Raw genomic sequence first — 11,564 nt, 5'->3', positions numbered from 1 at the left:
ACCCTGTTGAAACCCACAAGAGACCTAGGGAGGATTTGTTAATTCATCACGGGGGAAAGGTTCTTCATAGGGGTGGAGCCCTTAGGGCCAGCCTCCAAGAAGCCCAACAGGTGAGGCAAAGGTAAGCAGGGACTCCAGCACAGCAGGGGACAGGGGAGGGAGGACGGCCTCTTGGTGGCTCTCAGAAGGTCAGACTGAGGCCTCATGCCCTGAACCACTCCATGCAGAGACCACTTGTGCAGACTGCTCGTGCCCACCAGAGTGAATATTTTGAGGCTCCCTGTATTCTTTTTAGTGTTCCAGCTGTTCCTATCCTATGGGTTCATACAGTATGATTACCAAACATTTGTTTATGGGCCGAATTGTGTCCCTTGAGAAATCCATATGTTAAGGCATAATCCCCAAAGTGACTGTATTTGGAGACAGCACCTCTAAAGGGGTAATTAAGGCTAAATGAGGTCATAAGGGTGGGGCCCGAATCCAATAGGACTGGTGTCCTTATAAGAAGAGGAACAGATACCAGAGATCTCTCTCTTGAGAGAGCACAGAGAGGTCATGTGAGCGCATAGTGAGATGATGCCACCTATAAGCCAAGAGAAGAGGCCTCAGAATGAAACCTACCTTGGTGGCACCTCGATCTTGAACTTCCCAGTCTCCAGAACTATGAGAAATAAATTTCTGTTGGGTAAGCCACCCAGGCTGTGGTACTTTATAATGGCAGCCTGAGCAGACTAAGACAACACCCAATGGGCAAAAGGAATACATTGGTAAAGAAAGACAGAGGGACTGCCCTGGTGGTCCAGTGGTTAAGACTCTGCATTCCCAATGCAGGGGGCCCGGGTTCAATCCCTGGTCAGGGAACTAGATCCTGCATGCTGCAACTAAAGATCCCGCACGCGGCAACGAAGATACAGCGTGCTGCAACTAAGACCCGGCACAGCCAAATAAATAAATATTAAAAAAAAAAAAGAAAGAAAAGGAGCTTTCTGTCTAGGAGGGAAAAAGATGATAAATGAGTAAATATAATTTCTGATTCTAAGGAAAATTCCAGTATTATGAGAGCTAGTGGGGGGGGGGGTGGCAGGCAATGGTTTTCTTATATTGGGCCTTAAAAAGGCCTCTCTGAGGAGGTGACATTTGAGCTCATCAAGGATGACAAGGAGCCAGCTTTGTGCCTCTCAGGGAAGAACATTCCAGACAGGAGAATTAGCTACAAAGGTCCTAGGTGGGCAGGAGGCACAGCAAGGCCATTGTGGCTGGAACATGAAAAATGAGGCTGGGAGGTGCACAGGCCCAGGGATTGAGGATAAGTTGAAAAGCCTTTGGAGGGTTTTAAGCAGAGGAGGTGCATGATCTCATTTATCTGATAGAGATGAAGTTGACACTGTCCCCAACATCTAATTCAGGAGATAGACAAGAAAACAGGCAAAAATCATAGCAGCATGATGGGTACTTTCGTAGGAGAAGCTAAGGCCATGGGAAAGCATGTGAATTTCACCAATGTTAACCTCCCCGTCCCCCCAACTGTAGGTCTTTATCACATGCAATTAAACGGAAACTTATCAAAGGATTTGTGTACTGCTGCTTTTTTTCTCGACCCCTCCCCCAACAATATTAAATAACCTCGGATGGCACATTGGTTCCAGCCCTTAGATTTTTCAACTTTACCCAATTTTGGACCTCCTAAATTTTGGGGTTGGCGGTGGTAGGAGCAAAGAGGATTTTCCTTGCAGGTGCGCAACTTCTTCCATGGGGGAAGGAGTGTTCTGACCCACTATATTTCTCCTGCGGCAGAAATAAGTGGCACTATATATATCCACTTACAATCTCAGCGCTTCAGCTGAGGCTTGTTCTTGAGTGGCAACATTAAACAAAAGCAAGGAGCATGTCTCTGAACGTATCTTGTAGGAATTGCAAGCTCTATTTATTACCAGGTGTGAAATATATCTGTCTGAGAAGGGAAAACAAAGATTCTGGTGAGTTAGTGATGATGGGGTGGCAGTGGGGCGGTGCGGGGCGAGCAATGGGGAAGTACTGTCAGGAAGGGGCAGGAGGTGGAGCCAGGTCCTGGAGGGGCTGGAGGTAGGTCAGGTTATCACTTTCATGCTCTGTCCATTTACCATGATTACCACGTGTTTCCAGGAACAGCTCATCATTCAACCAGTCTCATAGACGGAGTCTGCAGGTGAGGCCTGACAGGGCCTCCTGGTCCAGCCATCACCTCATTTGGGCATCCGGGCGCCACTTTCCCCTCCCTCTCATCATTGCTCTGAGCCAAGGCACCTGCCCCGTCGCGTAGGCGCTGAAAAGCGGTCCACTGCGGTCTAGCCTCGGAGTGATGCAGCTGCAACAAATGACCAGGCCGGCCTCTTCCAGGCAGAACACCTGAGCTCTCCTTTGCGTACAGGGTCTCCGTCTGTCTGCAGCCTTCGCCTTCCCAAAGACCCTCCTTACCTCCTCCCCCTCCCCGGGCTAAGAAGGACCCCAGGCCTCAAGCTGGGGAGAAAACCCCGCCCAGCATGCCACGTTCAGCTCAGGGGTGGCCTCTTCCCGGGCCCGTCCGCCGTCTGCTAAGGAAGCCCTGCGGGTGCCCACCGCCCCGCAGCAGCCCTCAAGCGTCCCTCTCCAGCCTCCTGGCTTCTGCGAGGATACTTAGGGCAGAAAGAGCCGAACCAAAGACGCTTGTCACTGCCTGCCCCTCCCTCCCGGCCTGCGGCCCCGCCCACGCGGACAGAGGTTTAAAGGGCCAGGCAGGCGCACCCGGGCGTGACGCCTCTCCCCACTCCCGCCGCCCGCCCAGGCCGCACCCACTTGGAGGCGGCGCGCCGGGGCCTATTCCTCCGGCGGCGGGCGCGGCCGCTTTAAGCGGGGGCGGGACTGCGTGCTGCGGCGCGACAGCGGCGGCGGCTGAGAGGGCTTAGGTGGGGTCGCGGGCTGGGGCTGCAGGAAGGCGGCCGCCGATGTCGGGGTAAGTGTGGGCAGGCGCGGTACGGCGGCGGAACGGCCTTGGGAGGTGCGCGCGGCGGCCCCAACGGGTGCGGCGGGGCCCGGGCGTCGGGAGGCCTCTGCGGCGCCGCGGTCAGCGGAGCGATGGAGGGAAGCGCATAGCGATGGAGAGAGGCTCCGAGCAACCCGGGGTCCCTCCGCCCCCCATCGGGGCCCAGTCCGGGTGGCGGGGGCCGGCGGCGGCTCTCAAACCGCCGCCGCTGCTGCCTGGGCTGGCCGGGGATCGCCGGGAGGCGGAAGGCTAGTGGCGCGGGAATTGACCCTCGGCGCCCGCCGTAGCCCGGCCCAGGAGGCGGGCGTTGGGTGTCCGGAGAGGGTGACAAAAGGAGGGAAGCCGAGGGCTGTTTGAGGCCGGGGAGGTAGAGTGTGGGGTTGGGGCCCCGTCCCCCCGGAGGCGCCTCCTGTTGCCCTGGCCCCTCTCGGCCTCCACGCAGGCACCTGGCTCGCCTGGCCCGGCGCGCAGAGCGAAGGTACCGGCGTCGACAGCGCCCCCTCTGGCCCGGCGCCGCCGCCTCAGGCCTGGCGCGGCGGGGCGGGGCGGCGCGGCGGCGCCGTTTGCCGGGAGCGGGCGGGGCACCGGCTCCGGCCCCCACAACCTGGGCCGGGACGCGGGGGCGGGACCGAAGCCAGGCCCGGGCCCTTGGCTTCTGGGGTCTTGGAGCTTCTCTCCAGCTTGGAGGCTGGATGGGACGTCTTCCCTCGGGGCCCCCAATCCCCCGGCCCAGCGGATAGCGGAGCCTGGCCTCTCGGGGTCTCGGAAAATGGGGGGTTGACGCCTTCGGTGAAGAAGTGGATCCAAGCCTTTAAAAAGTTTGGGCACGACTCACCCGAAGTTTCTTAGGTAGGGAGTGGCCGTGACCCTGAGTCTTGGGTCTCGGTGATGGGAGGTGAAGAGGAAGCAGAAGTCGGGTCATCCAGCGGGGCTGACAGAATCCCTCCGGTTGGTTTCGTTAGTGACTTTTCCTGCCCCCGGAGCCGGCGGGCTGCGCGGGAACAGCGGCAGGCACCCTCTCTGCTTTTGGTGTCTCGAGAGGGCGGGCGGAAGAGGATCTGTGGCGTCAGGGTGTCCCCATTGCTTGGGGCAGGAGTGTGAGCTGCAAGGGAGCGTATCTGGTAGGCAGGGCCGTTGAAAGGCCTGCAGAAGAGTTAATGGTGTGTTTGTTGAAGAAAGAAGAAAAGCAAGTCATGAAACTGCTCCTTAATGTAGAGTGAAATGTGACTGTTACATTCGCGGGGAGGATGGGTAAGAGCAATTTCACTAGGTTCTCTTAAGAGGGCTCTTAAAATAGAAACCAAGTCTCCTGTTTTTCAGCCTGGAGCTGCAGTTCTCAAATTGTGGTCATCCACACCTGTTTCCAATTCACTGAGGTACTTTTTGAAGCATTTAGCCTATTGTATGTCAGATGCAAGCAAAATTTACAGCTTCCTGGACGCCTCCCTGAACCGAGGTCTCTGGATGGTCCTTGGGAGTCCACCTTTGGCACCTGATTTTAGTGCACAGTGAAGTTTGAGAACCCCTCATCTAATGCACAGGTGGTTCAACTACAGTCAGCAGACCAAATCCAGCCAGGTGGCTGTTTTTATACAGCACGAAAACTAAGAATGGTTTTTACATTTTTTTAACGGTTGGGGAAAAAAAATCAAAAGAGGAATAATGTTTCATGATACAACTCAAATGAAATTCAAATTTCAGTGTCTGTAAATAAAGATTTATGGATTACAGCCATGGTCGTTCGCTTACAAGTTGTCTGTGGCTATTTTGTGCCTCCAGCAGAGCTCAGGAGTTGGGACAGACCACAGAGCCTGAAATATTTACTCTCTGGCTTTTTACAGAGAGTTTGCTGGCCCCTAGCCTAGGGAAAGACGGACATACCATAGGAAGGAAAAGCATCTGTGTATAAAAATCTTGTTTAGAAATTAATAGACAGTATGGAGTTAAGTAACTTTTATTTTCAAAAAAGCAGAGGGAGCAGTGTTGTTTTCTGAATTAATGGAAAACTATTTAGATTAACACAGGCATTTAGGTAAGATTTTCCTAGCGATCATGAACCTGTGCCCTCAGTAAGTTGGTTAATCATGTGCTTCTTTTTGTAGGCTGGGCAAACTCATGGTTATAATACTTTTCTCTTGAGAAACAAACTAGCTCAAAAGAAAAATGGCGTTTGTTGCAACACAAGGGGCCACGGTGGTTGACCAAACCACTCTGATGAAAAAATACCTTCAGTTTGTGGCAGCTCTCACGGATGTAAATACACGTGAGTTGATGCTTTTCGTCATTAAGAAATGTGTTGATGTGACTCCTTCATCTCAGTTCAAATGATGTGCACATTGAGATGAGTAGTCACATTAACTTTTATCTTAATTTCCCCTTTCTCTACCTCGTGGAGAAGCAAAGTGATGAGCATTTCTGGCTGGAGCCCCAAAGAGGCACGCGTGTGGGTGTGCGTATGTGTGTATCTGTGTCCTTGTCTGTGCATGCATGTGTATGTTTGGGAGTACGAGTGAGTGTGACTGGTTGTAGGGAACTAGTTATGTGCCTGCTTTTAGACCATGACAGTCAAACTGATAAGATCTGATTGCTTCTCTTAAATTATTAAATCCAGTAATTTTAGGAACATTCTTAACATAATTTCTCAATTAATCTGATGGTTTGTTTTGCCATTTACAGCTGATGAAACAAAGTTAAAAATGATGCAAGAAGTTAGTGAAAATTTTGAGGTATGAGCTTTATATTTTATTTTAAATTTTATAAAGTTCTAAATTTTGAGGTATGAGCTTTTCATTTTGAGATAAGTATTCACATGTGCTTTCCTACAGCTTCCCTGTCAGTCTTTTTACTAGTAACTTAAAAATTATCTTTGTTAATGTAATTTGTTGTATTTCAAAATTGAAATTTGTACAGTGTTGTCCAGTTTCTTCACACTGGTGATAGTGACTCCTGAACAGTGTTGAGGAATATTGCTTTTGTTTTGGTTATTTGACCTTTTTTTCTTTTCTTTTTTAATTTATTTATTTTAATTTATTTATTTTTGGCTGCGTTGGGTCTTTGTTGCTGCATGCGGGCTTTCTCTAGTTGTGGCGAGCAGGGGCTACTCTTTATTGCGGTGCGCAGGCTTCTCGTTGCAGTGGCTTCTCGTTGCGGAGCATGGGCTCTAGGTGCGCGGGCTTCAGTAGTTGTGGCTCACGGGCTCTAGAGCGCAGGCTCAGGAGTTGTGACGCGTGGGCTTAGCTGCTCTGCGACATGTGGGATCTTCCTGGACCAGGGCTCGAACCCATGTCCCCTGCATTGGCAGGTGGATCCTTAACCACTGCGTCACCAGGGGATCCCCTTGACGTTTTTTTCATTTTCAACTATGGTAGCCCTTTTAGGCATATGCTTTCAGGATACACTCAAACTTTTGTTGTGGATTTGTTATGCTAGGTAATGGATGGTATGGGAATGAGAGCTGGGTGGCAGTTTTGGCTCTCCTGTTTATAACTTCTGCAACTTTGATCAAACAGTTTCTCTCTTCTGGCTCTTACATTCTACGATTTTATATTGACCCATAGGTCCCTCAGATTCTGTTCATTTTTCTTCAGTCTTTTTTCTCTTTGTTCTCTGATCTGCCTTCAGATTCACTGTTTTTCTGTCATCTCCGCATCTGCTGGGATGTTATTTTTAAATTTCAGTTTATTTGTATTTTTGTTTTAAAATTTTGGTTATTGTACTTTCAGTTCTAGAATTTCCATTTGGTTCTTCTTTAGATGACACTTCTCTGTAGAGATTCCCCATCTTCATTTATTGAGACCATGTTTTCCTTTAATTCTTTGAACGTATTTTTAATAACTGCTTTGAAGTCTTTGCTAAATACAGTCCTCTATAAAGGTGGATTTTTATTGACTACAGGTCATGTTATCTGGCTTCCTTGCATGTCTGGTAGTTTTTGATTGTACACCAGACATTGTGTGTGAAATGTAAGGACCCTAGATTCTGTTATCTCCCTTGGAAGAGTGTTGATATTTTCACTATAGTCAGCAGTTCAGGTGCTGGCTGATCTCACTGAACTTGCGTAGGCTTGGTTTTATGCCATGGTAGAGAGGATCTCTGGGAATCCCAAGGGGTTTCCCAAGTCCCTCTGACTTTGTAGGATTCAACCTCCAAACCCCATCTTTCTGTGGATCTCATCAGAGGTTGATTTTAGATTTTTTTGGGATGGGGCTAAACTAGGCCTTACTCTGGGGCATGGTCCTTCCTCAGCTGAATGTATGAGGTGCTATCAAGGTGTTAAGGTCTTTGCACTGTGTCGAGGCTGGACCCCCAACATCCTCTGACATTGCTAAACCTCTGATGTCTTTCTTCATTTCTCAGTCCTCAAGTGCCCACTCCCTGGTAAGCCTCAGGTAGTCTTACCTTCCCTTACCTATAAGTACAGCCCAGTCCTCAGTCAAGGACTCACAGGAGACCATCCACACCCCCTTCTGTAGTTCCTTTTTCTCTGGGGCTTTGCCCTGCAGATTCCGGCCACTTCAGCTGTTGCAAACTCTGGTATTTGCGCCTCAGCTCAGCAGGACCATCATGCTTTCCTTGGGCTCCAGCCTGCTGAGCCTGGTTGGGAAACCGTTCCCAGGCAGAGAGCCGAGGTGGGGCACAGTTGGTGAGTTCCCCTTCTTCTAGAGATCATGGTCTTGCACTGCCTCTGGTCCAGCACCTGAAACTGTTCTCTCATATTTTGTCCTACTTTATGGTTAGTCTGGTGCCAGTTAGTCTCAAAGGCCGAAGAGAAACTCGCTTTTCTTTTAATGTGGCTATGATAAAACCTTTCTCAGAGTTAATATGATTAAGAACAATAGATAAAATGTTTCCTAGCCTCTGTCATGGTCATTTGAATCACTAAACATTAAATAAATGTTCGTGGGATCGAATTAGATACCCTACTCTCTATAGTAATGGATGGTATTTTTGTTTGCTGAGGGAATTTTTTGTTTTTTTTTGTTTTGATTTAAATAGATGTTTTCCAGGATTTGTTGCCTTGAACTGAGGTGGAAAAAAATCCTGAGATATTTAGAGATTGAGCTAAAGAGCTTTCTCTTCCACCCAAGCTGTTAGTGCAAATTGTTGAAAAATAAATAAATAAAGCTAAAAAAAAGAGGTGGGCGGTAGAACAGGAAAGGCCTGCATTCTGCATTTTATTGGAAGAACTGCTAGGAGAGAGCCACAGCCCTTAAAGTTTATTTGAGAGGCTGAAATTGTGGCACTGCCTGTGATCCTCTGAGTGTGGGCGTGGGGCTCTTTCAATTAAGTGTCTCAACCCTTTCTCTCCTGTTTAGGGTCTGGCAGTTAGCAAGTTAGTTCCTGGCTTTGGTCTCAGATGCATTGATTAAATTAACAGAATTAAAAGTTAGCAAAGTAATAACACTTGGGGCTTTTCCAAATAGTGCCTTTTGAAATCTGATAGGTATTTACCTTAAATGAAATTCAGATGACCGAGTCCTTCGACGAATGAAATACTAGAATGACCACCAGTAGGTAATTCTAAATTACCACCACTGTTATCCCAGAACAAAATATTTAAGTGAAATTAAGAATTCCCAGTGGTTTAAGGAATCTTAGAAATTCATTTCATTAACCACTTTGGGATAAGATTCCAGGCTAAGTAAATGTCACATGGGCCATTTCCCAGGGCAGAAAATAAAGAAATGTTGAAGTTAGAAGTCACAGGAAGCATTCGTATGGATCAAAAAGCCAGGGGCTAAGTTGAAATACTGGCAGAATAACTGGGCACCTTGTTGAATCTTTCCTATGGGAGAAATTTGAAACTTAGATGTTTGAAGTCTGTGGAATCTGGATGGTATGGGCTGACGTGCAGATGAGCTTGATTTCTTGATAACCTTGATAATGTTCCATCATGACTCTTATCCCTCTTTTCCTTCAATCCTTGAATGTGGGTGTTTCGTAAAAAGTCTTACACTTTGGGGTTGAAAGGTGACAAATACAGTTCTTGTCCCCAGTGGATTCGCAGTCGGCTTGGGGAGGGGCTGGTGAGGTGCTGTCTGGCTCCTAGGGGTGCCTCTTGACACACAGCGTGCTGTGGGCACGGGGCCCCTGGAATTGAGCTCCGGGTCGGCCGTGGGAGACCAGTGCTCAGGTGCGCATCCCAAGAATGGCGGTTCTTTCTTTGCCCCTGTGGCAGCGCACTCTTTTCTGGTTTTTGCCTGTATTTCCTTCTTTATAGACTCCTCAGGTAATAGACAGCCCCATGTCTTTATCTTCCTCCCAGATCAGTGTCTGGAGCTCCAGACACATTTAGCTGCCCAGATGCCTTGACTCACCAGCTTCTCAGACTCAAGATAATAAAAGTATAAATTCCTTCCTCTTATACTCCCATCCCTGCCATATTGAACTAGAAAAAATTTCTAGTTCATATTGAACTAGAAAAAGTTCAATATGTACCTTTTACACTCAGCCTTTCTCGTCATTTTGTGCCTTTGCATGTGCTTTCCTTAGAACCTTTCCCACTTTCTCCCGTGGTTAACTCCTGCTGGCCTTTTAGGTTTTAGTGTCAGCATCACTTCTTCGGGAAGGTGGTCTCTGCTATTGGTTCCATCCAGTCAGTCATGCCCCATTGTTCAGTTCCCTTAGTTAGGTGAACATTCTCCACAGTGCGAGTATTTCTAGGTTTACCAGTAAATTTTAGCGTTTAGTTCTCTCTAATTGGATATCAGAAGCAGCAATCATCTTAACTTCTTTAAAACTATGTTATCACTAAAGCATCTGAAGGTATTAAAAATTACTATCAGCTCTGCTACAATTTTTTCCTTTTGAGGTTATTATAATATGTGAATTTGAATATGTACACAAACCTTTATGGGGTTTTCTTTTATTTTTGCATAATTAGAATGTCACTTCATCTCCTCAATATTCTACGTTCCTGGAGCACATCATCCCTCGATTTCTTACATTTCTTCAAGATGGAGAAGTTCAGTTCCTTCAGGAGAAACCAGCCCAGGTAACCTGTTCAAAAATATAATGAGAAAAAAATGTCCTGCTGTAGGAGTGCAAGCACTTAAGAATGAAAACAACTCAAAAAACTTATGGTTCCCCTTAAAAACAAAAGAAATTTTGTCATATAAGGATAACTTTGTCCAAGGCCATTGCCTCCTCAGCTAAATATCTTGGTTTTATTTCCTCATAGCCATCTCTTTCACAATTTAAATTCTTCACATTTGCTGACCAGTGACGTGTGCATATGCTATGTATTATAGCCAAATTCATGTGTATATATAGGAGGGAGCAACAGTTTCATGACCCTTCCCATACCTGTTGCCCAGCTCTGGTCTTACTATTTTCAGTTCTTGTAACTCTGGCCAGTTTTGTTTTATCTATACCCCTACCCACTCTTCGCCTCCCCCCTCTTCACCTTGATTATTTTAAAACAGTCCCATCATAACTTTTTTTCCATAAATATTTCAGCATGTATCCCTTAAAAATAACTTTAAAAATTACCATAGTACTAGTGAAAGTTAATTGCTAAACAAAGCACTTTAATGTGGTACCAGTTCAAGATCTACCTATTTGACCTACTTTTTAAGTTGTCAGTTCTATAGACAAAATCATGAAAGCTTAGCACAGCTTATGATGTAATCAGTCCTTAGGCCCAAGGTAATTGGAGAGCGCGTCAGAGGAGCTAAACAGAGCTTATGAAGGGAGACTGCAAATGAAGTTCACTTGGTGTTTTGCTCTTTTCATCTTAAATTCACCCCACATGCACACATTAGTGTCCTCCTCCTGGGAATACTGATAAGGTGTAAAAGAGGAAAATTTGGCTTACTTGATTTGGTACACAATTTTAGAAATACTGAAAATACTGGTTTGCAATACATGCTTTGGATTACATTTAAATAATTTACAGAACCATTTCTAAAATGGGCTCCATCTTATTGTATGGTGGTTACCAGTGCTGGGTACAGCTGTGTGACACTTCTAGGATGCCAAATAATTACCTTGGAACTCTTGGAAGGATTTCATATTTACATTTTTGTTTCTCTTCAACAGCAACTGCGGAAGCTCGTTCTTGAAATAATTCATAGAATACCAACCAATGAACATCTTCGTCCTCATACAAAAAATGTTTTGTCTGTTATGTTTCGCTTTCTGGAGGTAACTTTTGAGAATTTTTATCTAGCCGCATTCAAAACTTTTAATGATTTTCTTACTGTAAAATCCTGCATTATACAACTTTTTCACTAAAGTTCTGATTCACATGAGTAGAAATTTTTTTAATGTCCATTTTCTTCCACTTTGCCAACCAGATTACTAAGAAAGATTATTAAATGAAAATCTTTTTTTTTGAGTCACTGAGGGATTGACTAGACATAGTGGGAATCTGAAAGTGGGTGGTGGTCAACAGACTCCAAGTACAGGGGTCATTGGCTTTGTGCCTCTGTTTGTGTGTCAGGCGCAGTAGATGCATAGTAGTCGAAGAGTTCCTCAAATTCTTGGGGTTAATCCATTTGGTACCTGTTAAGCTAACCTCTGAAATTGTTTTCTTGTTGTCCTTAGTCTTGGTGTGTTTAGAATT

General features: G+C 46.5%; 1 protein-coding gene and 1 non-coding gene across 17 annotated transcripts in view; both read left to right on the top strand.

The window, feature by feature from the left end:
• Positions 1-2,829: 2,829 nt before the first annotated feature.
• Positions 2,830-11,564, top strand: part of TRRAP (transformation/transcription domain associated protein) — a 111,179-nt gene continuing 102,444 nt past the window's right edge. For 13 of the 16 annotated variants that reach the window (XM_049699255.1, XM_049699252.1, XM_049699247.1 and 10 more), the window contains exons 1-5: positions 2,991-4,249; positions 5,101-5,261; positions 5,675-5,724; positions 9,882-9,992; positions 11,039-11,143. In XM_049699255.1, coding sequence (XP_049555212.1) covers positions 5,162-5,261; positions 5,675-5,724; positions 9,882-9,992; positions 11,039-11,143 — 366 coding nt within the window. In that variant the 5' untranslated portion in view covers positions 2,991-4,249; positions 5,101-5,161. Of the gene's footprint in view, positions 2,969-2,990; positions 4,250-5,100; positions 5,262-5,674; positions 5,725-9,881; positions 9,993-11,038; positions 11,144-11,564 lie in introns of those variants that run through there. The other 3 variants (XM_004268919.4, XM_049699245.1, XM_049699246.1) reach the window with 2 other exon arrangements.
• LOC125961557 (small nucleolar RNA ZL1) lies at positions 5,390-5,589 on the top strand. The gene has a single exon (XR_007472433.1). It is a non-coding gene; the product is annotated as a small nucleolar RNA ZL1 (small nucleolar RNA).

This window comes from Orcinus orca, chromosome 16, assembly GCF_937001465.1.
Source record: "Orcinus orca chromosome 16, mOrcOrc1.1, whole genome shotgun sequence".
NCBI lineage: Eukaryota > Metazoa > Chordata > Mammalia > Artiodactyla > Delphinidae > Orcinus > Orcinus orca.
The sequence above is the reverse complement of the archived record's forward strand: the minus strand, read 5'-3'. Positions and strand labels throughout refer to the sequence as shown.